Raw genomic sequence first — 26,372 nt, forward strand, 5'->3', positions numbered from 1 at the left:
CCTTAATAATAGTAGAACTCATTAAAAACGAATCACGCATAAAATGTATAGATACGATTTTAAAATTACACAGTAACAAATAAAAAAGAAATTTACCTTTGAATAAAGTCTGACTCAGCTTTCCATGATGTAGAATTCGTATTTTACGAGAAACACAAATAATATGTAAAAGTTAGAAGAATAAAATTATAGTTTTCAAAGATAAGAGTAATCCATGGGTATATACTGGCCCTATATAGTATAGTTAGTTGAATAATGAACCGACGACACATACTCGCTTCTATAAGTCCTATATGTTTGACATTAAGAAAATTACATACTCTCAATCCCTAACAATAAGTTTTGTTCTTCAAACCATATCTTATTTGCGTGACAAACACAATTGGATGATTGATACTTGTTCCCTTCTTTTTGGTTCTATGCAATCATATTTTCGGATAAATGTAAATCCTCTCTGATTATTTTATGTTGACTCCTCCCAATAAGACTTCCTTTTAACTTCGATCACTTCAGAATACTTGGTATTTTTGAAACGCTATGGACGCTTTCGATCACCCCTACTATAGGCTCAATAAGAGACTATTATTACTTGTAGGACAATGGCCTTATCAGGATTCCAGTGAACATCATTTTCGTGTTTTCATAGTGACCCTCGGATTACTTAATTTCATATTCCCACAGGTAATACGAATAATATCTTTTTATATTGTGCCTGTATGTGTGTTCATTAAGTCCCAATTACATACTATTAGCTATAGATAACATTGCTTTGCACCTGTAACGGAGACGTTGAAATTATTATCGCATCTATGGCACCTATTTCTGCATTACTGGTTTGCGCTTTTAAATACTACACCATGGAATTCAAGAAAGATAAAGTAAGTTTCTTGCACTACAATTTTTGTTTATAATTTTAATATATTGTCTCTCTCTCTTTCTCTTTTTCTTTTTTTCTCTCATAGATAAAAGAACTTCTGAAACATTTAATAGGTAATTGGAAATTATGTAGAACTAGAGAAGAATTGGAAATTATGCATAAATTTGGAAGAGAAACTAAATTACTTACTTTTTGGTATACAAGTAAGATTACAATTTACTAGAAATAATATAGAATATCCCATCTTTTCTGATATATTACATATTGTTAATAATATATATATATATATTGTCTTTTTGAAAGTATACATATATACATGTATGACGATGTTTCTCGTATTACCATTTTTACCATGTATCATGGATATCGTAGTACCATTGAACGAATCTCGTTCTTTAAAACCAATATTCAGAGGTGAATACTTTATCAACGAGGATGAAAATTTCTTTCCAATTTATTTCCACATGAGTGTAACTATAGTGATAGCTATAACAACGTTAATTACAGCAGATAATCTATTTCTTATGTGTAATTCACACATTTGTGGTATATTCGCAGCAGTTGGGTAAGAAAAATTTAATCCGTGATCGTTCTAATAGTTTTTGAGTCTCAATGATGTGTGATTAATTAATTTAATTAGGTATAATTACAGATTTCGTTTGGAAAATTTTTTAAAGGATCAAACCGATTCCATATCTTCCTTAGATCATTTATCAAATCACAAGTGTTTGGAAACTATTCGGTATTCTATAAGAAATCATGCAAATGCATTAAAGTTAGTATACCATATATTACACATATATGCACACACACATGTAATAATTAATTATTATATTTAATATATTATATATTGTGTGGTTTATTGGGAAGGTTTGCTGAACTCATTGAGTCTTGCTTCTCAATATCATTACTTCTGCAAGCTGGCTTAAGTTTGATTTGTATGAGCATCTCTTTATATCAAGTAATTGTTATAAATATTATTTCTTTTCTTCTTTTTCTTATTATTAGGAATCGCTTCTAATATCTCTGTATTCTTACGTAGATACTAATAGTCTTTAAAAGATCAGCAGAATCGGTGAGGTTTATCGTTTTTGCCGTTGCTCAATTGGTTCATCTTTTCTGTATGTGTTATCCTGGTCAAAGAATGATAGATTATAGCACCGACATACGTATTAAAGCGTAAATATAATATATTCATTTTTGTTACATAAATATTTTAATTGTTCAATACAAATCGCGCATATTTATTTATTTCTAGATACAATGGACTATGGTATAAAGCACCATTGGCAATCCACAAATTTCTAATATTAATAATACGAAAAAGTTTGGAACCATCTTGCTTGACTGCTGGAAAAATATTCGTATTTTGTTTGGAAAGTTTTGCTACAGTATGAACAATAATTATTACGAATATAAATAATCCACTTAAATAATTGACTATTAATATTACTTTTGTTTTCTTTTTAAGATTTTACAAACTTCTACTTCATATTTTATGGTAATTTCATCCGCTCAATAATTATAAATATAATAACAATGTTAATAAATTGTAGATTTGAAATATATAACGTTTCTATTCACGAATAGAATGATCGTTTTAATCATTAAATTTGCGTACTAAATTGAATATTGTAAATTAAATAACTCGAATTTTTATAATTGGATATTTGAAGTTTTTATAGAAAAGAAATAAATAAAAAAGAATTTACCTTTGAATAAAATCTTCGATTTTCTTTCCCCGACGAAAGAATCAAAATGATAGTATAAAGAGACTAGTATTAGATACGTACTGGGTTAAGAATCCAATATCGAATCGGTTGAATAATAAATCCATGACATCTACTCCATTCCTTGTACATTTTACGTTTGACACCAAGAAAATTATATATCATTTTACCTAACAGCAAATTTCACTATATGTTTTTAAAGAAAAACACATCTTACCCATGTGTTAAATTCGTTCGAGGGATGATTTATACTTGTTCTTTTCTTTTTGATTCTATAGAATCATATTTTCAGGATAAACACGGCTTATCTCTGATTATTTTATGTCACCTTCTCCCAATAATAAGGGAAAGAGCCTTTCTTTTTGGATTCTTCGATAACTTAGGAACAGTTGATGCTTTTGAAACACCATGGACGAACAGATTTTTGAACATTCTTACTATAGGCTTAACAAACGTCTTTTGTCACTGAAGAGTGACACAATGCGATGGGCCTATATAAGGAATAACAATGATTGAAACGGTCAGATATTTACTGTAGATTGCAAGAAGTGATATCTGCTGATTAGATGTTTAATAATCTGCTGGCTCAGATAATATTAATTTAAACATCTATCTACGTAACGTCAGATAGCAATCTTTAACTATAATATACGTACACGGGCTGTGTACGGTGTATGTAAGAAAATACGGATCGTATTAACCGTTGTGCTCAAAAGTGATCCGACGATATCCAATAGCTTGAGTATCAAACGAAGCGGAAGGTATGACTCATGGACACGTGTGTGAGATTATACCCATGGGGAGGCAAATAAAAGGAAAACATATCGAAGTATTGAATACAAGATAACTAAGTTGATACCAGAAATATTCGTAGCAATGTCGTATATACAATGGCACAAGAAGTACAACGGAGAGGTTAACTGTAATGTTCTCGCAGATAGAGAAATGACATGAGGATACTAATTGACAGCGTATGGACACAGTACAAGTACGTATAGAGGATGATGATATTAAAATAGAAAAGTACTATATGCAAGATGAAGATGACAAACACAAAATTTAGCTGTATAGATAGACTACGAGAATACTACGAAATAGAAAAATAATTAGGGAAAACAGATAGTATGGGAGTCACGAAGACGGACTACGATACTCCAGGGCACGAATACAGTGGTGTGGGAAAAGTTTATATAATTAATGTTATTTTATACCTGTAGCGATGACATAATATTGAAGTAGGTGGTGTACTAGCAATTATTACTAACGCATTGCAAATAAAAGGAAGATTAATATAAGAGTATATAGTATACTATTCTGGGACTATTACAGATAAGCCTGATAGAGATTCCGTGGAGGGACTTGTTCCTTATAATGCCATTTTGTTCACACGTATGATGGGGAGAGGAAAGCATACAGCCATTGAAAATCAGAAATCTCGTCTGCTATGAATCCTATAAGTAAATAGCGAATAGGTCAATTGATACGATGAGCACACACAGTCTTTCTAAGGCGAGTTTCAACAGGAAGTTAAGGGCATCGATTAGCGGAATAGACATGATTAAAGTTCAACGGAGATGTCTGTTGTGTGGGCTAAGAACTCAGACTCTATTACTACGATGGTAGAGTGGATGGAATATTCACATCAGTGGTGGGTTAAACTTATGTTATTATGGAATGAAGCAAGTGTGCATGGTGTCGTGTATTGAGTGATAATAACATCAGAGCGCGTACAGGAGATTCGGCGCGGAACAATTTGTTAAAAACGGAGCCAGAGTGCGATCTCTATCGATTAAAGCCTGGAACATTTGTTGGATCAAATCGATCCATCATTCGCAGGATGTGTGCTTTGAACACGTTGTCCATACCATTGAAATACATAAAAAGGCATTAGAGTTAGTAGATAAAGGCGAACAATTTTATGAAATTTAGATAATTCGTTATATTTAAAGTATTCTTCTTTTTTTTTTATCCTTTTGTCTCTTCTTTTTGGTTTCTTTTTTTCATAAGGTTCGCCGACCTCATTGAATCTTCTTATTCGTTTTTTTTACTTTCCCAAGTTGGCTCGAGTTTAGCGTGCATGACTCTTTCTTTGTTTCAAGTAAGTTTTAAGTATTTCTCTCTTTCTCTTCTTCTTTTTTTTGGTGTTGTTGGATATAATACCAATGCATTCAATTATACTTTATTATCTTTATAGATAATAAGTGTGTTTAAAACATCTAGCGAAGGGTTTAGATACATCGCTTTTACAGCTGCACAAATTGTTCACATTTTTTGCATGTGCTATCCTGGTCAAAAATTGATCGATTATAGCATCGATGTCCGTTTTAAAGCGTTAGTAATACAATCAACAATAATCTTTTCTTATTCTGTAAATATTTCATTTATGATATTAATCATTTTGTTTTAATATATTATACAGGTATAGTGGAAAATGGTACGAGGCACCAATTGAAATACACAGATTAGTATTATTGATAATTCGAAGAAGTCTCCAGCCTTGTTATTTAACTGCTGGAAAAATATTTATCTTTTGTTTCGAAAGCTTTTCGACGGTATGCATGTATATAAATACAAATAATATACGTACGAATTGGTACATTTAACAAGTATCAATTTCTTTTTTAAGATCGTGCAGACTGCTACCTCGTATTTCATGGTAATTTCAACGGTGCATTAACTGTATAAATAATATTAATTATTAGTAGTTATACAATGCAATGTTTCTACTCATATAATAATAGAACTTTGAGTTATGTTACCTGTTGGTATTGAGTTGATTATTTCTAATAATCCTTACGCGATTTAAAATTATGAAAATCTTCTTTTTTGAGATTTAAATTACATTTGTATTAACTGGAATAAAATGTAATTAAACAAGCATTAATTAAAAGTTAGCCGAAAAGTACGATGAAAGCAAAAAACTATGTATACGATAAGATGTAAGTGAATATATTTATCCATAAGAGGAAAAATCAATGAAACAAAAACTCGAGTATACACGCAGCATGCAACAAACATCTATAATAGAGTTAAAAAAAAAATAAAAATTATATACTTTCAAGCTCTCTGTCTCATTGAAATTATTTTTTCCTCAAGTCAGTTGAAAGCAAATTAATACTTGTCCTTATTTCCCCTTTCTCGTTCAATCATACTCAATGTATGGGCAATAGACAGGGGTTTTCTGTAAGAAGAAAAAGCTCTGATTATTTAATGCTGATACGCCCATCAAAAGGGGAAGCTTGTCCTTAGTTTGATAACTTTAGAATGCTTTACGCTTTTGACACGCTATGATCAGTTTTGAGCACCCTTACTATAAAGTTAACAAACGTTTCTTAAGGCTGATAGGACAATGGCCTTATCAGAATTCATATGATCGTTTTTTCCGTAGGTGCTTTGTGAATTTCATATTTATTACTTTTGCTATTACACAGGTATATCATAGATTTAAAATAAACCTGTGTGTGAATGTGTTCGTGTACGTATTTAAGGGAATTTAAATTTACAATTAGTTATTGTTTTAACTATAAGATTATCGACAGGTAGCATTGATTTATACCTGTAACGGAGACATCGATGTGATACTTCAAAGTGTACCATTTATATGTGTTTTTATAGCTATGGTAATTAAATATTACACATATCAGCTTCAAAAAAACAATGTAAGTTTTCTTTGAATTCATTTAATAGTTGAAAGACATATAATAAATAATTTAAAATTTCTTTTACATTATTTTGTTTTTTAATATTAGTAACAATAAATGTAAAGTATTTTTTAATGTAGAAATTACTGTTTCAGATACAGGATCTTTTGAAAAATATGTTAAACAATTGGCAAATATGGAAAACTCGAGAAGAAATGAATATCATGCATGAATTTGCAGTCGAAGGGAGATTCTTTACGTTGTTCTACATATGTAAATATTTGATACAATTTTAATAAAAAATATTTTTTTATTTTAGATCAAAATTCATTAATAACTTTTTATTGCAGCATATATTTACACGTGTATGGTATTGTTCTTAACAATGCCACTTTTTCCACGCTTCATGGATATCTTAGCACCTTTGAACGAGTCTCGCCCTTTGAGAGCTACTGTTAAAAGCTATTACTTTGTCGATGAACAGGAATATTTCTATTATATTCATTGTCACATGAGTATTGAAATTACAGTTGGAATTACGGTATTAGTTGCTACAGATAGTCAATTTTTGACTTTTAATTCACACATATGCGGCTTGTTTTCTGCAGTAGGGTAAGAAAGCATTTGTTTTTTTTTTTATAGAAATTTTCATTGATACTTTACGATTAGATTTATTCTTGATAACACTGTAGATTTCGTCTAGAACATTTGTTGAACGATCAGCTCAAGTCTGAAGTTTTATTGGATCATCAAACTAGAAAGATGTATTTCGATAGCATTGTACATTCTATTAAAAATCATAAAAGGGCATTAGAGTTAGTATAAGTATAATTAAAATTTAAGTTTATAGAAAATTATTTATAGTTGCTTACACAAATGAATTTACTGCTTTTTGTAATTTATTGAAATCTTTTTTCAAAAGGTTTGCAAAAATTATTGAATCTTCTTATTCAGTATCTTTTCTAATGCAGGCTTTTATGGGATTGATATGTTTGAGTATTTCTATGTTCCAAGTAAGTGTCTTATATTCTTTCTTTTGTACTCATAATTTTAAAACAAATTTTCTTCATTTTTTATATTTATCGTTATACGTAGATATTAATATTGTTGAATAAAAAAGCAGAAGCATTTACATTTATCATTTTTTCATGTGCTCAATTTTTACATCTTTTATGTATATGTTATCCTGGTCAAAGAATGATAGATTACAGCACTGCAATACTTTTTAAAGCGTGAGTTTATCTAATATCGTAACGAAAAAATATTATATTAATTAATATTTAGAATAAAAAATCTATACCTTCTTGTAGATATAGTGGATTATGGTATGAAGCACCAATTGAAATTCATAGATTATTACTATTAGTAATACGAAGAAGCATAGAACCTTGTTACCTGACTGCTGGAAAAACATTCATATTTTGTTTAGAAACTTTTTCGAAGGTAGATAAATTTAAAAAAATCCATTTGTGTGCCGTGCTTCACATTCATTTAGCAATTTAGAACATTCATTTGTCTTTTTTAAGATCGTCCAAACTTCTGGGTCGTATTTCATGGTAATTGTATCGATGCATTAGTGAATGCATATCTAATTCATAGCTAATGATGAATGTTAAAGAATCGTAGTAGTTGTTAAATATAACAAATTTTCACACACGCCTTTTCTTTGAAAATATTTCGTTCGTATATATCGTAAATATATTGATAAACTATTGATTTTCTCTTCCCGAAACCTTTTTATTAATTTATTTAATCACTAAGTTAATGATTTAATAAAATGAAGAAGAACGTACCAAGCACGAGTATAGATTTCTTACATCTGAAGAATGGATTTCGTCCTAAGAAACAACTGATATTTCCTGAAACACCAGCGACTATCGTATATTTAAAACAGAAATGCAAGCTACCGAGTAAATTACACGATAAAACGACTTGCTACATTTTACGGGTTTGCTGTAAAGATAAAATGTTATGTGTATTTTCAACTCTAGTTTCTAACATAGACATACAATTAAAATAGTCTCGTTTCTAAACTGGTACAACGAGACGTTTGAAATGAAAGACACAAAGAAAATGTTAAAACTTCAGTCATATTACTAATTGTCATCTACGTCAAAGATAATAATAGCTTTTGTATAAACTCCTCTTTGGAATACACAGAGGACACGTACGACCTGTAATGAGAAGCATGAACAAAGGGTGGTTCTGAATATTTTACATGAAACCGCCTCCTCTTAGTAAAGGGAAGTTACCTTTATGCTCCTTAGAAAATTTCGTTTAGAATGAATCGTGTCTTTGGCGTGACATGGATATCTTTGAGAGTGGCTTGTATAATTTTAACTATCGTCTATTATCTTTTATTGGATTGTGGCCTTATCAAAAGTCTCGTTCATATCGTTTCTGTATGTCTAATATAATGTTATTGTCCTTTAATTTACCTCAGGTGATTTATTACTCTTGTTCCCGAATATCCTGTAACAATAAACATTAATTAGATTAATATTTGATTTGATATAATATTAATTCTAGTCTTTAAAAATGTGGACTTCAAAAGGAGATCTCAATCTTATATTAAAAATTATTCCTTTTTGGAGTACTGCAATAAATATGATTATTAAGTATTATACGTGTCAAATAATGTTGGGTAATGTAAGTGTGTGATCATTTCAATACGATTAATTATAATAGAAATGTTAAGTTTACTGTGATTTTTTTTCTAGATAAGAGCGTTATTCAATAATATTATTGTAGATTGGCAAATGTGGAATTCAGAAGAAGAAATAGATATTATAAAAAAATATGCAAAGGAAGGACGGTTGAATACTATACTATATGCAGGTAAAATTCATTTCTAGATCATAAGAATTATTTAAAGAATATTTCAACTTCTTCTAAGAATATTTTTCTTACTTTTTTATTAGGATATGTATATTTTCTCTCGATAGCATATTATAGTATTACTTTCGTGCCACGTTTGATGGATGTAATTGAACCTTTAAATGAATCTCGTCCTTTGAAACTACCCATTTTGTCCGAATACTTTATTGATGAAGAAGAACATTTTTATCCACTTTTTACTTTAAATTTTTGTTCACTATTATACTCTGCTACAGTTTTAATAGCTGTTGACACCCAACTTATGATCCTTACTTGCCACGTTTGCAGTGTATTTGCGATCGTAGGGTAAGATAATAAACGCTAATTTGAATTATTTTGAATTAGAGGATCTTCGATTATCTAAAAATCAGAAGAAGAGATGATCTTATAAATTATAGATATCGTCTGGAACATTTTCTAAAGGATGCTCATACAATAGATAATTGGAGTAATCATCGACGTAAGAAATATATTGAAAATATCGTGCTTTCCATTAATGGTCACAAAAGGGCTATAGAGTTAGTATAAAAACAGAGATCGCATGTGTCAATTAAATTCACATTTTTTAAATAATTTCTTTCTACTGAAGGTTCGCCAATTGTATCGAATCTTCGTTTTCATATTCTTTGCTGCTACAAAGCGGTTTCAACATTCTTTGCATGACCATTTCTTTATATCAAGTAAGTCATTTTTATTTATATTATTTAGGTTGGCCAATAAGTAATGCTAGAATTTTTTTGTATTGGAATTGTCAACTCAATAAAATAATTAAAATTGCTGACAATTATATAACAGTCGCATGGACGTTATAGATAACCGAAGAAATGAGCGATCAATTGGCTGAAAGTTTACCATTCGCTGGCTTTATACTTGCTCAATTATTTCACATATTTTGTACTTGTTATGTTGGACAGAGGATAATAGATCATAGTATTCATATAGGCGAAAAAGCGTAAGTTAAATTAAAATAAAAAAGTAAAATTTTCCTTATTATAATATTTTTAGATACAATTCAATGTGGTACGAAGCACCAACGGAAATAAATAAACTATTATTATTAATAATGAGAAAAAGTATCGAACCTTCTAATTTGACTGCTGGAAAAATCTTCATATTTTGCATCCAAAGTTTTTCATCGGTAATTTTATTTAACTTGGCCAATTTAAGTACAAATACAAACAAATCTTGTAATGTATTATTTTCTGTTTTTAAGATCCTACATACATCAACCTCATACTTCATGGTACTATCGTCAGTACAATAACCATAAAGGATCTTAAAAGACATACTTTTTATTATATAATAATAGAATTTAATACTTCTAATTACCTGAAAAGAAACCATTTCTATATAATTATTATATCTACAAAACATACTTGAGAAGGAGTGACCAGCAATGAACAATACTTTGAATCATAAATGTATAACCAGTTTTTTACAATAAAGCCTCGAATTTAGAAAAAAAACGGCGGAAACAAAATTGTACACGTAATAATAAAACACATTAATTCCCTAAATGTATATATATATATATATATATCTTAATCAATTTTTTCGAACACTTATATATACCATAATTTGATATAAAAGAAAAACATACCAATAGCAAAAAAATATTGAAGAACAACTTTACACACGCACATTTCTAACAGTTTCTCTCTTGGAATCATCAAAGACAAACGACGAACTAATGCGAACTGAAATAAGGTGATACATATAGTTACAAGTCGAGGTATCAGTCAAATGATTAATTGATGATGAAGTAGTACTTACATACTTGTTAGAAAATGACGTTTCTCGTATCATTGATTGCTCGTTACAAAGACGTTCGCTTCAGAAGAAAATAAAACGTCCCCTATAGAAAGCGATAATTAAAACCTGTCCCTTCTGTTAACTTCATAGAAAGAAAATAATAAACTTACATAGATGCCTGTTATTTATCTGTCATTCTTCAATGATTTAATAACTCGTTTCTCTCGTACGACACGGGTGTGCTTGGAATCCTTTAGCAGAAGAGAAGTTTTTGAATATTTAATTAAAGAAACGCCCATTACAAAGGGTTGTAAGAGAATTTTCTTTAGTTTCTTCTAGAAATTCTATTCTTTAGAATGTTTTACAACATCATACAGAGATATGGATATTTTTCAACATCATTTCTATAAGCTTAATTATCAATTATTATCCTTAGTAGGTTTATGGCCATATCAGGATAATAAATCACGTTTATTCCGTGTATATTTTCTAAACATCGCAGTGATGACTTTCAATATAACCCAGGTGAGTACTGATATTTCATCTACAAGCACAATAAAATAAATTATATTTCATTTTGTCACTCATTTTATACAGATATTTCAATTGTATACTTCTAAAGGTAATTTCGATATAATTATTGAAGTTGTACCAACTATGGCAACAATGATTAACATGACGATCAAATATTATACCTATTACATTGGTATGTTTAATGTAAGTTTGTGTAACAATTCTAAGATTTCAACGAGTTTGAATAGCTTTATGGTGTTCTTATTAGATAAGAAAACTTTTGGATAAGATGATGCTGGATTGGAAGACGTGGAATTCCAAGGAAGAAATAGAAATAATGAAGAAATATGCTGAAGAGGGTCGTCTTTATAGTCTGGCATACACTTGTAAGATTTCATATATCTTATTTCGTAAGATTATATTTAATATATTTTTTTTTTAAAATGATCTAGATTATATTATTGTTTTCAGTGTACATATATATCAGTACGATATTATTTTTTTCGATATCATTTTTACCACTTCTTCTGGATGTTGTTTTACCACTGAACGAGTCTCGTCCTTTGCAACCAATCGTCTTGGGAGAATATTTTATCGATCAGCAAAAACATTTTTATTTTATCTTCTGTCACATGGCTTTTACGATTTTACTCGCTATGACAATTTTTATAGCAACAGATACTCAATTCTTCGTTTTTACTTGCCATGCCTGTGGAGTGTTTTCAGTAGTGGGGTATACAAATACTGTATTTTACTTCGTGAATTTTGTAATAATCAAAATCATATATAAATAATTAGTAAAAATGAATGAATTTTAGATTTCGTTTGGAACAATTAATGAAAGATGATAATACTATGAACAAATATTTCGATAAACGAAGATATTTCAAACACGTTGTACTATCCATCAAAGGCCATAGCAGAGCTATAGAGTTAGTATAATAAATCGAAATACTCTTAGCTGTGACGTTGACTAGTTGAGAATGACATTTTTTCAATGAAGGTTTGCAAATCTCATCGAATCTTCTTTCTCGTCTCCATTGCTTATACAATGTGGAATAAATATAGCTTGCTTGAGCGTCTCCTTATATCGAGTTAGTTTATCCTTATTTACTATTGAAATTAAAAATAAATAAATTCAGAATAATTAATGATTATTAAACGAACTTACAGATGAAAACATTACTGGACATATCCACGGAAATGTTTAAATACATTGCATTTTTGGCTGCACAATTGTTTCATATATTTTGTATTTGCTATTCTGGGCAAAGGATTATAGATCATAGCAGTGAGACCTTAATAAAAGCGTAAGTATAAAAGCAATTAAATGATAATAGAATACTTAAGATGATTTTTGCATACTTTTAAAGATACAATGGTTTATGGTACGAAGCACCGATAGAAATTAGAAAATTAATACTCTTGGTAATAAGACGAAGTATTGAATCTACTCGATTGACGGGTGGAAAAGTATTTGTCTTTTGTCTAAAAGGTTTTTCAACGGTAAATTAATTACCTAATCATACACATTAATATCTTTCGAATAATTAATGTTAAGTAATTCCTTTTAAAGATCGTTCATACATCTACCTCATACTTCATGGTGCTGTCCTCGGTAAATTAATTATTGACAATAATAATAAATCAAAACTTGGACTATCGCAATTTCTTCTGTAGCACTTCAAATGAATGATACGAAAAATGTTAATGTAAATATCTAAAAATTAACTACAATGTAGAAAGAAAAAGAACTTGTAATTCTCCTTTATAAATTCTCCCTCTGAATAAACAGTACTTTTCAAAGTAATGTAGAGACACTATATACTATTAGAAGAATGTATATATGCCAATACTGCTGAAGTAGATAAACTGATGGTAAATCATTACCACGTGTCATATGCTTGTTATCAAAGTAATACTCTCACCTAAGTTTCATTTCTTCAACCAAAGACATTTATTTCTTATGACAATCCGAGGGAGTTCGAACTTATAATTAAAACTCGTAAAATTTTCCCTTTGTATGACTAGATAGATGTCTATGACGTGATAGAATATCAATACTACACTAATAATTATCTCGTATTCGTGATAATAACAGTTGAAGGGGACTTCTACTTGATATAATGTCTGCCATATTCTTGATTGAAATCTTCTTGAATATTTAATGTAGGGAAACTACCCTTTAACTTCTTAGAAAATGTTCTTCAGATAGTCTTACATTCTATCGACGTTATGGATATCTTTGAGAATCGTTTCTATAAACTTAATTATCGTCTCTTATCCGCTGTCGGTTTGTGGCCATACGAAAAATCTCGTTTACTTCGTATGTGTATTGTAAATATTCCAGTCTTTTTGTTCAACATAACACAGGTAACTCTTTATTCTTCTAATAAATTCTAGAAAAATATTAGACTTATCTGCCTTATTGATTTTAGTTTTTCAAAATATGTACTTCCGAAGGAAACTTTGATATACTGAAAGAAGTTATACCGATTTTGGTAGCGTCATTAGCTGCCTCTATTAAATATTATTTCTTTGATCTTGGTATATTCGATGTAAGTTTATAATAATTTAAATATTGAAATATTAAATACCAAATATATAATTTACTTACGTTTGTAGATTAAATTACTCATGGATAATATGATCAAAGATTGGAATATGTGGAAGTCCAAGGAAGAAATTAAAATTATGGAAAAATTCGCTCATTTAGGAAAAATGTATACTCTTGGATATACAGGTAGGAATATCAAAGACTTCTATTTTACGCTGAAAGAAAGAAATAAAAAATTTATTGTAATTTTCTTTTACTTTCTTTTGTGCTTCTAGTATACATATACATCATTGCATCACTTTTTCTTTTGGTGACATTCATACCACCTTTAATGGATATAATTATACCTTTAAACGAGAGTCGTCCTATGGAATTACCTGTCTATGCCGAATACTTTGTTAATGATGAGGATTATTTTTACTTGTTTTATTTTCACATATCTCTTTCGATAATGATTAATATTACGACTTTAGTTGCCACTGATACTCAACTTATGGTGTTTTGTTGTCACGTTAGTGGTGTATTTGCAGTTATAGGGTGAGAATCAAATTTGTGATTAATTTTCTTTTTACTACTTTGAGTTCTTCTACTTAAACAAGATACATTTATTTATTGTAGTTCTCGTTTGGAAAATTTCTTGGAGAAGGACATGAGTCTGCATGGATTGACTGATCTTCAAAGGAAAGAATGTTATAAACATGTTTCGTTATCTATCAAAGGACACAAAAGAGCTTTAGAGTTAGTATTATAAAAGAAAGAAATTATGTTAATTAATTACGGCAATGTCTTGTCGTGATTAACGAATGAATTTTTTAAACGAAGGTTCGTCAAGCTCATGGAATCGTCATTTTCGTATTCCTTACTATTGCAATGCGGCTTGAACATTATTTGTATGAGCATGTGTCTGTATCAAGTGAGCATCGATTATAATTTACATATTTTCTTTTTTTTTATAATGCTTCTCTTCATTTCCATAAAAAGAGTTTCATTTTTTATTACAGATAGTAGTATTGTATGGTCAATCTGCAGAAATAGTTAAATTTATTGCATTTGTCGTTGGTGAGTTATTCCATTTATTCGTTGCTAGTTTATCAGGTCAAACTATAATAGACTACAGCAGCGAAGTTTATTTCAAAGCGTAAGTAATATGTAGTTGATTGAAGCAAACACAATCTGAAATAAATTAATAAATTATTTTTTGTATTTATAGCTACAGTGGTCTCTGGTACGAGGCACCTATTGAAGTACGTAAATTACTGATATTGATAATGAAAAGAAGTCTTGAACCTTCTCGATTAACCGCTGGAAAAATATTTACCTACTGTCTGGATGGTTTTTCAACTGTAAGCTAAATTTAAAATAACAAATGTATGTATTCATCTAATCTTTTTAACTGATCTTAAAATATTCTTTAAGATTCTGCGAACTTCTAGTTCATACTTCATGGTACTTTCATCGATCAAATAATTAACAATTGATATTTATGAGTTATTTATTAGTTGTTAAAATATTAAAAAGCAATTTCAAGTGATTATCAATTGTCAATTGTCATCCACGACATGTACATATGTATGTCCATAATTCACAAAATGGTAGATTATTTTTCAACTTCTAATTCAAGAATTTGTGATAAAAATGACGAGAGAAATGATTTTAAAAGTTCTACGAGTACATCTGTGATTATGAATCAATTGTTAAAAAAACAAGATCAAATTTTGTCACCCGAGGACATAGCCTCTGATGCTTTGACAAGGTGTTACGATTTACTGAATAAAAAACAATTGTTCTTTAAATCTTGACGAATAAGAATGGTTCATTGCAATTCTTTTTAAGAGAATTAATCTTATTAATAATTTATAAATAGTTCACCTTTCTAGTCTTTCCAATGAAACAGAGGGATGCTGGAATAATCAACGATACATCAAAACTCCTATCCATTGGTTGTCGACACATCAAGTATATATATCATAATACTAATTGATTGATTTTATCCATCAATTCATCATAAAATTATTTTCACTCCGAGCAGACGTATACTACGATTGCATCTTCTTCAAGTGAAATCAGTCCAAATTTCCAACAGAAATCAATCGTACATCGATACATTTCACCTCAACCACCTTCATTTAGGCAAGGCATCACTGACACCAATACTTCCAAATCTATAAGAAAAACAAGATCCATGATATTTCCTAAAAGTGTGACATTTTCGTAATATTGTTATATATTAATAAATAATATTTTAATATATTTCAATATATATATTCTTATCGATCTAAAACTACATATAGTAATGAATACAACTCGGCATAGAAGTCGCAGTGCTTCCACTCCAGATTTAAAAGTTGATCACCAAAAGGCAGTATTGGTAACAGCATTGCCTAAAGAAAATATAAAATGGCGAAGAATGTATAGAATATGGACTTTAATATATGATATGCATGTCATAGAAATAATACTTGATTGTATTATTTTGGTGGGTAAAATGTTTGTTAACACTCTACAACAAATATTATATAATTATTATCTTTAGGTAGCAGGATTTATTCATTTGGCTGCAGCTATAATTTTGGTGGTGCAAGAAAACCTTATACTGATGATAGTGAAACAAGAAATACATACTTTAATACAAACAGCTTTTATAATTTTATCTTTAGTACTTTTAATTTATTCTATTATCGTACTTTATTTTCTTCGCAAAGGACGACAAAGAAGAGCAACAGTTAGTTATAATATAAGCATTGCATCTCATTTCTTTTCTGTATTAAACATGTATTTCTTTTCTTTAGCATGCAGCTTGTTCCTTAATCATGGCATTAATTATGCTATTCGTTGCTTCAATGCAAAATAGAGTAGAGACAAATATTTTAAAAAATGTGGAAATGAGTATGTTATCAATGATCGATTCAGAAACAATTTACCTTTCTTCGTCTATTTTGGATAAATTTCATGTAATGGTATGCGCATTATTTTCTAAATAAATTAACAATGTATGATTATGCAATGAACATTTCATAAATCTATTCCATACGAAAAAGTTTAAATGTTGTGGAGCAAAAGGAAATTTGGATTGGTGTAGAGACGAAAAGTTTTTTGAAGAAATTAATTTAAAAACCGATCAGATAGATTCTAGAAATCTTTTAGGCATTTACATTTGCCATATTCCCATATCTTGTTGCACATCGTCTATCAATGAATATAATGTATCTGCGGTATCAAACAGGTAAAAATATAATGACAAAGATCCCAGCGAGTATAAATTTCTAATATAAAATTATAACGATTAATATTCTTAGTCAAAAGTTGTGTTCGTCTTACCCAACGCCATGGAACACCCATCGTCCTGGATGCTTAACACCATTGAAACTTGAAATATATTACATGGGCACAATATATAGAGTTATATGCTACACAACTATCACTGTATTGGTAAATATTTCATTTTTTCTTGGAATATAACTTTTTGAAAATAATTTGAAATTTCTTGCACAGCTTTTATCCATGGCATCTTCAATACTTCTCTGCATTTATCCATAAAGGAATTGTAGCACTACAAATAAAAACCATAAAAAAATAAGTATTTCTTTTAAATATAAAAAATATAAAAATATATAAAAAATAAAAATATGTACCATGCAATAAACGAAGAGATATCTCGAGCTATTATCATCCACGTAACGAATATTTTACACGTCTAACGTAAATCTAATTAATTTTTAAATAATTAATGTATAAGCGAGCATATATGTATAAATATTTTAATATATAATAATAAACTACTCACAGAACTTTCCACCATTTTCGCACACTCTGTCACTCGACTACGAAAGGGGTGGCGCTAGTGTCGCTCTACGAGAATCAGATCAACCGCGCCAACTTTCGAACGATTTAAATTTTTCTTCTTTTTGATTCCAAAATAAATCTACAATATAATTCTTCTTATGAATTATCATCGTGAAAATATTCTATCGTACTACTACAAATAAATTTTAACGTTCTAACTTAGATGCAAAATTCTAAATGAATATAATAGCGTGAAAGTTGTTATTAAATAAAGTTAATTCAAAATTAATGCGTAAAGAAATCATTCGATTACTTTGGAGATTGAGTTCCGATTATATCCTTCGATACAATTTTCAATTATTTGATAAGTAAAATATAAAAAATTTAATTTTTATTGGTAATAAAAATATATTGCAAGCGATTCTTCTAATCGTGCAATTCATTTTAGCGCGCTTACGTTCTCGGCAAGAAAGAAGAGAGACACAAAATACATAAATACGTGCGTCGACTTATTCGATCTAGCAGTCGATCACGGAACGCTTAGGTGTGCATTTATCGCATTATTTTAACATTAAAACTGCAAAATTGATACAGAAGTTATTGTATGTCGTGATACACGTGGATCTAATAAAAATATTTAGAAAGAATTGTGCATTACAATATCGTGATCATTATACAAAAAAATAAAAAAACAAATATAACAAAAACATTAAAAATATTGAAAGCGTGAACATAACAATTTTTTATAAGCATAGAATAGTATATAAATTATAAGTTCATACTCTTTTTTTCGTTATTCATAAGAAAACAAGAACATCGAAAACACATTTCCTTCACCAGAAGAAATATGTCGTACTTCGGAACGAAACTTGCTGTTTTTATGCTTGTGTGTGGCATTGTTTTCAGTCAAACTGATAGTAGAGAGATCGATAATTCAGACAAGATCGTTTTTCCTGGACAAATTGGCCAAGATGACATCGATAATATAAGAAGATCTACAGGAGCTTCGAAATCAGAAGACGACGTATTATCGGTAAATTAATATTTACGTACAATATTTACATGCTTTCGTCTACGTGAAAATAATTAATACAAAGTTATTTGTATCAATAACAATAATTACAAAATTACATAAAGAAAATAAAAAAATAAACAAGACTATACATTATTAAACGTAATAACATCTCTTTCTGATGTAATTTCGATATTTAAACAAATCTTTCACAGATAAATAAAAAATAATAAAAGAAAAAAGAGAGATGAGGAAAAAAGAAATGATCATTAAAAACGCCGTTGTCATTCCAATTAGAACTTTTTCCTCGAAATACTGTTTACAAAACATCTACGATTTACAAAGCTTTGCATTTGTAACTTGCGTAATCCTTCCCGCGAAAATTGGATCTGTTTAGAATTTCGTTCTTTTCTTCATCGACACGTTATTTATTCTTTTGTTTTGACGTTATTTACACGTATTTGCTCACACTGTTGCACAGTGGCACAGTAACATAGTTATTCAGATACAGAGTCTACCTGTAAACAGGTAGACAGATATACCGATTCGATTTAAAGGTTGTTACGTGAATGATATTGAATGTAAAACGTGTCTTGTTTCATTCCAAGAGAAACGTTGATACGTTTTCTATTTAGACCCAGGATGACGTCAAAGGCCAAATTGTAACTAATGTCGAGGACATATGTACACCTTCGATTACCTAGTAGAATGTGCAAACGTGTATTAGTATAGATGTATCATACTTGTGAATTCTTTTCACGATGCCGACCATACTCTGTTCGATATATATAATACTTAATTATCCAAACGATAGACGGTATAATAATTGTATAAATTCCATATTTGTCATCACGCATATGTTTTTTTATCATTGATAAAATCCTTATCTACTTTTAAAATATTTCGCATAATTTTCTTGGAAAGTCATCGGAATTATGTTTCGTTCAAAGTGAAAGTATGTATTCGTTATTTTCTTGTTTGTTATATCATCAAGTTGAGTCGATCAAAATGTTATACACGTAAAGAAGATTTGTCATCTATGGATTAGTAATTGGATCTATAGAAAAATTATAAAATATATTAATTATAACTATATAAAAAATAAATTAAAAGTAAAAAACGATTAATATATGTTTCATATATTCTGTTTTATGTAAAAATTCAATCGTCATTGTTAATTACGCATTATATATTAGTTTGTTATTCAATCGTTGGAAAAAACTGGATCAGACAAGTCACGATCCCGAATGATCATTAAGTTGGCCGATTATCGTTAATCTTATCTAATCTAATCGTTGCAGCTTCCTACAAGGACGAAGGAAGTTTTGCATTCTTGCTAGATTTGAATTAACCGGATACATTAATCCGCGAATACTGACTAAGTTTATCACCTTCGTTTAAACGAACTAGCGTGGCATCTTGTAACAATTGAACTTTGCATTCTTACACTTCATTTCATTAGTATAATCATATTATTAACGTGTATGTACGTATGTAATTACATACCAATGATATTTCATCGTTGTATTTATGGAACATCGTTAACAAATGAATGAATGATGTTTAAACAATTTGAGTCTTCGTTGCATACCAACACGTCATCTCCAGTTCGATAAGTACTATTTCCAATTCCAGTTGAACTGTCCGTAATCGTTTCTTCTCGCATTTCTTACCTGCAACAAAATATTAATATTAGTAATTGGTTTTGTGTATTTTAATTATTAAATTAATATTCACCGAAGAGAGGAATATTTTTGCAATATTATTTTTTAGATATTTCTAAAGTAAGAACTCGTTCTCTTTGTATAAACAACTTATTATATTTATTGGAATATATTCAAACGAGTTCAGAAACAGGTTCTCCTCTTAATTACCGACCGGATTTTGTGGTTGTAGAATTGTGCTAAGAAGGTAGTACGTATTTTATCAGAAATACTGAGCTATTTTTTGCATCGAATCTAATAATATTACCAATGTAATATTGTTGATCCTGGGAATATAATATTTGAATTATAACTCTCATTATTTTCACCTGTACTTGATAAGTTTAATCGATTGTATGCAGTTGAAACGATAAATATGAAACACAGAGTTGTTTTAGTACCGGTTCAATTATTTTTCAATGTCATCGTCATACATAAGACGACATCACAGATCATTGCATTTACCAAACGTCCTTCGCTCGATACGAGACTTATTTTTATTATAACGCGTAATGATGTTATCAAGAAACGATCTAACATTGCAATTATGCACTTTTGTTATTTTTTTTATTCGAGAACAAATTAATAATCTGCGAAGAAACTTTGATAACATCGTATCATAAAATAGTAGATGATTAAGTAAGAAATATCCGATTTCGAACTGAAAATAATCAGAGTAATTAGAGTAATTAGACATTGCATGCTGCTCAATGACCTAATATATTTAAATTGCAGGTCTTATTAATTACCATTGTAATTTATAATAATTCTCAAAAAGATTCGTCTAAAAATATATTTTTCGATGAAATGTTTTCTCTCATTTTTTTTAACTTTACGGATTATTGACCTAAGAGATCGATTTAAAAGATAATTATCACCTTAGTCACGGCAGTATCCGCGATCGAAGACGATGACTCAGGAATTGGTTAGTACTGGGAATACCCTGATACCGATGGATCAACTTTTATTTTTAATATTTTTTAGTTTTTCACATTTTTTTTTCTCATGTCGGTACACTTTACGTATTTTTAGCTGTAAACAGAAATATATAATATATGTATGAGGAAAAAGGAAAAAGATGAACGATAAAATGACATGTTTAGTGGGATAAGATAATTTGTTCAATTTTCGAGAAATCTTTTCCTACAATTTTGAATTACAACATTTAAGTACATTCCTTATTGGGTTGGTCAATAATTAGTTTTGACATTAATTAGTAATTTATATAAAAATAAATAACACAAAAGTTTTTTTTTATCGAGAATTCTAACATCACTTATTGGTCAACCCGATAGATTATCTTCTGATAGAACTAATCCATCTTGGAGATAAACTCTGAGAAAAACACGAAGTTTTTTTATTGACGATTAATAAAGTAAATAGATAAATATTAGTACTCTGTAAAGAGTGTACTTTATGATCTTCTTCTATATGCTTACAATAAATTATCAAAGTTAACGATTTTCTTATTGCATTTGATAAGAAAATTATAGAAACAGAGACTATTATTTGTTGGTAGATTTAGTGTATTATACACATACATATGTACGTACGAGAGAGAAAATTCTTACGTGGGTAACACGGTAAAGTGCAATTTATAAAGTAGACAATAAGATTATCGTTGGGAGTATAAGTGCGTCACAAAATATTGCTAAGCATGTGAAAGAATGTTTTTTAAAACGTTAAGAGTTATCTTACGTATCTCTTTTTCTACCTCTGGTATTATTTTTGTTTTACTTTTCCTTCGTTAAAATATATGACTGACTTTTCAAAAGAATATGTGTGCTTGCGGTAGAGTAGCATTTACGAGGAAAGAAAAACACTATAAAATATTATCGATATTTAAGAGATATTTGAAATAGTTGAGTATGTTTAATAGATTAATGCGTGTGACGAATATATGATTTATCCAATGAAGAATAAAAAATTTAAAATGACCAGACAATTAGTTATTTTAAATGGTTTTCCATTAAATGGTTTTTAATGGTTTTTCCATTTAACACGTTATTTAATATAGAATACATAAATAAATTGACTTAATTATTTCTAACATTTTGTTATCTTTCTAGACTTCATTAAGAATTGCTCAACGAATAAATTCGATATCATCGTACGAAGAATTTCTCAAATTTATCAATGTGCCTTCAGAAAAAAAAATTCTAATAGCTGGTAAGCATTTGATTTAATTAATTAAGTAATTAATTATTATAATAATGATTTAATGTAGAACTTTTTTTTACTTTTTTTTTACGATACCAAAAATAAAAAAGGAAATTTGCTTTACTATGTATTTGGTGCTGAATGTGGAGTTTATTACAAATTAAAAAAAAGAGAAGGTAAATATTTTTAATTACGAATAAAATACACACACGTGTATGTTCAAAAAGAATCGCTTATCGAAATGTGTATCCAAACGTTATCAGTAAAAATATGAGATCATTCTATAAATTATTGCCATGTGATATCTCTTCTAAATATCTTATTCGATATTTCCAATCGTTCTAAGATATAAAAAGAAAGCGAAAAAAGGCACTTTTAAGATTTCTGATCAGGCTTGCAATTTTACATTTTGAAAAATAAAATCATCCGAAGAAAAAGTAATTGATTTAAAAAATGAATCATATGAATTTTTAGCACACCCTATATTTTATCGTAGCTACTCGCTTGGTTCGTACCAAACGTATCTTCTTGCTTGTGCTCACTCTAATGGTCCTGATCTCATTGGTGCCATTTCCTCTTCCAATTTTATTCTATTGATGCTCTTCTCTCTTTGTACGTTCTAAAGCTTCAAAAGATTGCACAAATCACCTTCATTTTAACACACACATGTACACGTACTTTATATATATATATATATATATGTAACATAATCTTTCTTCTTTAGAAAACTTTATTCAAATTTATACTTCATTTTTCCTTCTTCCGTACGTCTCTTCGATTTCAAAAGATCTCGTTTTCTAATTGAGTCATATGCATACAAATTAATATTAAAGATGTCTAAGACGTTCCTCTTTTTTTAATCTATGATTTCCAAGAAGATATGGGAAAGTGGCTTGCGAAATCACATTCGATATATATAAAAAAGTGAATCATTAAATGGATTATTACCTGTTCCTACGGTTTCTCTTCATAATCTATGCTGGCGATAGGTTTTAAGTGTTCGTCAATGATATTGCTTATAAATATTTATCAGCCATATTATCTGCCACCTAAAAATAAAATTTTAGTCAGTATATATTCAGTAAACAGAAATACTTAATCATCTATTTAAATTATTCACGAATTATTATTTATTCTGAAAAAATGTTCAAAAAATATACTGACTAAATAAATGATGAAAATAATTATCTAAAAGGTCAAATTTTAATTATAGAAATTTGATTTTTAATTAGGTAGAACTGGAAGTAGCGAAGAAAAATCGAACGCCGAACGACCAAAGCCAGCTGGCTGTGTGCCGGAAAATCAAACAGTATCTTTGAGACCAGAAAATGAATTTTCGTCATTTTATTATCCTTCTTGTACGAGAGTCAAAAGATGCGGTGGATGTTGTGGACATTATCTACTCAGTTGTCAACCAATTGAAACTGAAACTCGAAATTTTGAGGTGAGTCTTTTGATCGATCCAATATAAATTAATTATTTTTTGTTTAATACTTCATTTTTAATAATTCATGTTTCTTTTTTAATATCAAAGGTAATAGTTTCGGAACTCACTTCAAATTCACAAGTGACATTTAAGAATAGAGAAATTATCCCGGTGGAGGAACACACGAAATGCAAATGTGATTGCAAAATTAAGGCAGAGGTAATCGTCGAGATTTAATTATATTCCGCATACGAACAATTTTCATTTTTTTCTGAATCTTTAAATAGCTAATATGTGACTTAAAAATGACTATATTCCTTTTGCTTAATTAATAAACTTCTTTTATTTTATATTCTATCCCGATATCAAATCACAGCGTCGAACGAAAGCATACCGTAACGAAAAAGTTAATACCAATGCGTTTGATTGATGCTTAGCTTGTTATATTTAAAATACATTTTATTATTTAAATAAACATTATATTATTATAATTCTTAGCATTGCAACAAGAAGCAATCCTACAAAAGGAACGAATGTAGATGCGTTTGTGTAAACATCGACGAAGAAAACAAATGCAAGGCAAATAAAGGTGTTAAAATCTGGGACAGTGAAACCTGTACGTGTGCTTGTAGAGAGAGCGAAATATGTTCGAGTGGCTTTTATTTCGACAACAATACGTGCAGGTGTGAACAAAGAAAATAAAGGGAAACTGCTAAAAGGAAAAATTCTACACTATTAAACATCTATTCTTCTCTCTATCATTATCTTGTAAACTCTCAAATGCACGAAATGTACTTATTTCATATTTATTTTATATCCTTTTTTTTGGTAAAACTTTTAATTAGACTTAATAACTTTGATCCTGGATTATATACAAGAATCACAATTATGAGCAACAATCAAAAGGTTTTATAGCTGTCGTTCGTTGTTTATTAAATATTTACTAATAAAAAAGCACACAAAAAGTTGATTAAATAAAATGCATTCATTTGACTTCATGAGTGTTTAATTGAATGTATCTTATAATTAGTATGTAAATTTATTTATGTATAGAAAAATCGAATAATGTATCCCTGCTTAGAAGAAAGATACAGCCTCTCCAACCGCTAACATAAATCTGTAAATATCTTTTATCCTTCTCATGTATCCCACAATCTACTATTTATTTATATTTGCGTCCTACAGAACGTGTTCTTTTGTAGTTTTTTCTCGTCGATCTAGTTCTTGTTAGTCTCGTTAACTGATAACATTGTTGAAAAAATAATTATGTATATATGCATAAATAAATGAGTCTGATAATAGATACATTATAAAACGGTCGTAAAAAGTTGCATAAAATTTATCGAGTTTCGTTTGCTTATAATTCTGTAATAAACGATGAGCGACGTCTAAAAACTCTTGATTTTTATTAAGGACGGTTGCCTTGGCATTAATACTTATATGTCAAAACCATTAAGATTATTTAGCATAATCAGTAGTTGAAATTCAATACATTTTTTCTTTTTTTATCTTTTTTATCTCTCAGCACTAAATACCTATTTCTTTCCTCTAAGCTTTCTGCATTCATCATCTTTTTCTAAAAATTATTTAACCACTAATCTTACTATTATATTTAATACTAATATTGTCGATTTACTTTCATGCCATTTACATAATTTTTAATATATGTTTAACATTTATTTTCTTATTAACAATTACTTATGATTAACATAAAGTTATTAAAATCTTATCAGCTGAATAATTTTCTAATAGAAATAATATTTATTCAAGGTGTCGACAAGTTCCAATATTATCAAAGTTTGGTGATATATCAGGATACAGGTTCGGACAAACTGAAAGGCCTGAAAGCGTACCACCTGTTATAGTAACTTTGGATGCGTCAGATCCAAGACGCAAGCATAGAGATGATCCAGAATATAAGTGAAAATTAGATTAATTGAACTTGGCACAACGATCAATGATAGACAGCTCCTTTTTACCTAATAACGCTTATATTTATGAGACTTACATACTCATATTATTTAGTTAACTAGTAAATATGCCTATAACTTAATAAATATACCGCAGACAAGAGATTTCAACCACAGCCTAGAACTTATTTTTCACATTGCTTACAGTCATAAATGTATGACACTAGGCTCTCAATGGTAAACGGTGTGTCACAGATAGATATGTGATACTGGTAGCGGACATGTTAAGCTATAAAATTTTACATTTAGTATTTATATAAGCATTAAGTATTACCTATTTAATTATTGTTATTTGGCTCGATATGCTGCATTTTGACATATCATAGAACTTTGTGATATAGTTACAAATGTAGATACTATTGTATAAATCT

General features: G+C 29.1%; 5 protein-coding genes and 3 long non-coding RNA genes across 9 annotated transcripts; 5 read left to right on the forward strand and 3 right to left on the reverse strand.

Moving 5' to 3' along the window:
• The first annotated feature begins 537 nt into the window (after positions 1 to 537).
• LOC122515893 (odorant receptor 49a-like) lies at positions 538 to 2,545 on the forward strand. Its single transcript, XM_043633387.1, has 8 exons — positions 538 to 681; positions 759 to 878; positions 991 to 1,442; positions 1,518 to 1,652; positions 1,748 to 1,838; positions 1,920 to 2,056; positions 2,136 to 2,268; positions 2,349 to 2,545. Exons 1-8 carry the CDS (start codon positions 538 to 540, stop codon positions 2,397 to 2,399), a joined length of 1,263 nt encoding a protein of 420 aa, XP_043489322.1. The 3' UTR covers positions 2,400 to 2,545.
• Positions 2,546 to 4,749: 2,204 nt separating this feature from the next.
• LOC122515850 lies at positions 4,750 to 5,409 on the reverse strand. Of its 2 annotated transcripts, none has more exons than XR_006303395.1 (3): positions 5,367 to 5,409; positions 5,195 to 5,284; positions 4,750 to 5,115 (listed from the first exon to the last, which is right to left on the reverse strand). It is a non-coding gene; the product is annotated as an uncharacterized LOC122515850 (long non-coding RNA). The 2 variants fall into 2 exon arrangements; XR_006303396.1 differs by having other exon boundaries at positions 4,750 to 5,118.
• Positions 5,410 to 6,390: 981 nt separating this feature from the next.
• On the forward strand, positions 6,391 to 10,591 carry LOC122515894. Its single transcript, XM_043633388.1, has 12 exons — positions 6,391 to 6,860; positions 6,941 to 7,063; positions 7,171 to 7,261; positions 7,344 to 7,480; positions 7,559 to 7,691; positions 8,778 to 8,897; positions 8,969 to 9,086; positions 9,194 to 9,431; positions 9,524 to 9,643; positions 9,715 to 9,805; positions 9,938 to 10,077; positions 10,131 to 10,591. Exons 1-12 carry the CDS (start codon positions 6,616 to 6,618, stop codon positions 10,387 to 10,389), a joined length of 1,815 nt encoding a protein of 604 aa, XP_043489323.1. The 5' UTR covers positions 6,391 to 6,615; the 3' UTR covers positions 10,390 to 10,591.
• A 457-nt stretch (positions 10,592 to 11,048) lies between these two features.
• LOC122515895 (odorant receptor 46a-like) lies at positions 11,049 to 12,905 on the forward strand. The gene is made up of 8 exons (XM_043633389.1): positions 11,049 to 11,427; positions 11,524 to 11,594; positions 11,659 to 11,776; positions 11,862 to 12,123; positions 12,209 to 12,326; positions 12,392 to 12,484; positions 12,564 to 12,700; positions 12,764 to 12,905. Exons 1-8 carry the CDS (start codon positions 11,259 to 11,261, stop codon positions 12,903 to 12,905), a joined length of 1,110 nt encoding a protein of 369 aa, XP_043489324.1. The 5' UTR covers positions 11,049 to 11,258.
• A 582-nt stretch (positions 12,906 to 13,487) lies between these two features.
• LOC122515896 (putative odorant receptor 85d) lies at positions 13,488 to 15,740 on the forward strand. The gene is made up of 8 exons (XM_043633390.1): positions 13,488 to 13,763; positions 13,829 to 13,948; positions 14,016 to 14,172; positions 14,223 to 14,484; positions 14,566 to 14,685; positions 14,770 to 14,860; positions 14,949 to 15,085; positions 15,158 to 15,740. The coding sequence occupies exons 1-8, from the start codon at positions 13,626 to 13,628 to the stop codon at positions 15,297 to 15,299; spliced, it is 1,167 nt and encodes a 388-aa protein (XP_043489325.1). The 5' UTR covers positions 13,488 to 13,625; the 3' UTR covers positions 15,300 to 15,740.
• A 1,637-nt stretch (positions 15,741 to 17,377) lies between these two features.
• LOC122515843 lies at positions 17,378 to 23,528 on the reverse strand. The gene is made up of 5 exons (XR_006303388.1): positions 23,085 to 23,528; positions 20,249 to 21,477; positions 17,732 to 17,869; positions 17,580 to 17,652; positions 17,378 to 17,497 (listed from the first exon to the last, which is right to left on the reverse strand). It is a non-coding gene; the product is annotated as an uncharacterized LOC122515843 (long non-coding RNA).
• LOC122515824 (vascular endothelial growth factor C-like) lies at positions 18,219 to 26,112 on the forward strand. Its single transcript, XM_043633322.1, has 6 exons — positions 18,219 to 18,763; positions 22,515 to 22,614; positions 23,838 to 24,049; positions 24,140 to 24,250; positions 24,530 to 24,714; positions 25,802 to 26,112. Exons 1-6 carry the CDS (start codon positions 18,578 to 18,580, stop codon positions 25,953 to 25,955), a joined length of 948 nt encoding a protein of 315 aa, XP_043489257.1. The 5' UTR covers positions 18,219 to 18,577; the 3' UTR covers positions 25,956 to 26,112.
• Positions 19,024 to 19,556, reverse strand: LOC122515864. Its single transcript, XR_006303413.1, has 2 exons — positions 19,517 to 19,556; positions 19,024 to 19,442 (listed from the first exon to the last, which is right to left on the reverse strand). It is a non-coding gene; the product is annotated as an uncharacterized LOC122515864 (long non-coding RNA).
• Positions 26,113 to 26,372: the final 260 nt, after the last annotated feature.

Source organism: Polistes fuscatus, unplaced genomic scaffold, assembly GCF_010416935.1.
Source record: "Polistes fuscatus isolate 324 unplaced genomic scaffold, CU_Pfus_HIC Scaffold19, whole genome shotgun sequence".
In the NCBI taxonomy this organism is placed as follows: domain Eukaryota; kingdom Metazoa; phylum Arthropoda; class Insecta; order Hymenoptera; family Vespidae; genus Polistes; species Polistes fuscatus.

Coding starts and splice junctions, on each gene's coding strand:
- LOC122515893 (XM_043633387.1), top strand. CDS start 538: ATGGACGCTTTCGATCACCCCTACTATAGGCTCAATAAGAGACTATTA. Junction 1,839..1,919: donor TGAGCATCTCTTTATATCAA/GTAATTGTTATA, acceptor ATTCTTACGTAG/ATACTAATAGTCTTTAAAAG. Junction 2,057..2,135: donor ACCGACATACGTATTAAAGC/GTAAATATAATA, acceptor ATTTATTTCTAG/ATACAATGGACTATGGTATA.
- LOC122515894 (XM_043633388.1), top strand. CDS start 6,616: ATGGTATTGTTCTTAACAATGCCACTTTTTCCACGCTTCATGGATATC. Junction 9,432..9,523: donor AGTGTATTTGCGATCGTAGG/GTAAGATAATAA, acceptor TATAAATTATAG/ATATCGTCTGGAACATTTTC. Junction 9,644..9,714: donor GGTCACAAAAGGGCTATAGA/GTTAGTATAAAA, acceptor TTTCTACTGAAG/GTTCGCCAATTGTATCGAAT.
- LOC122515895 (XM_043633389.1), top strand. CDS start 11,259: ATGGATATTTTTCAACATCATTTCTATAAGCTTAATTATCAATTATTA. Junction 12,124..12,208: donor GGAGTGTTTTCAGTAGTGGG/GTATACAAATAC, acceptor AATGAATTTTAG/ATTTCGTTTGGAACAATTAA. Junction 12,701..12,763: donor AGTGAGACCTTAATAAAAGC/GTAAGTATAAAA, acceptor ATACTTTTAAAG/ATACAATGGTTTATGGTACG.
- LOC122515896 (XM_043633390.1), top strand. CDS start 13,626: ATGGATATCTTTGAGAATCGTTTCTATAAACTTAATTATCGTCTCTTA. Junction 13,949..14,015: donor TTGATCTTGGTATATTCGAT/GTAAGTTTATAA, acceptor TTACGTTTGTAG/ATTAAATTACTCATGGATAA. Junction 14,686..14,769: donor GGACACAAAAGAGCTTTAGA/GTTAGTATTATA, acceptor TTTTAAACGAAG/GTTCGTCAAGCTCATGGAAT.
- LOC122515824 (XM_043633322.1), top strand. CDS start 18,578: ATGTCGTACTTCGGAACGAAACTTGCTGTTTTTATGCTTGTGTGTGGC. Junction 18,764..22,514: donor CAGAAGACGACGTATTATCG/GTAAATTAATAT, acceptor TTATCTTTCTAG/ACTTCATTAAGAATTGCTCA. Junction 24,050..24,139: donor CTGAAACTCGAAATTTTGAG/GTGAGTCTTTTG, acceptor TTAATATCAAAG/GTAATAGTTTCGGAACTCAC.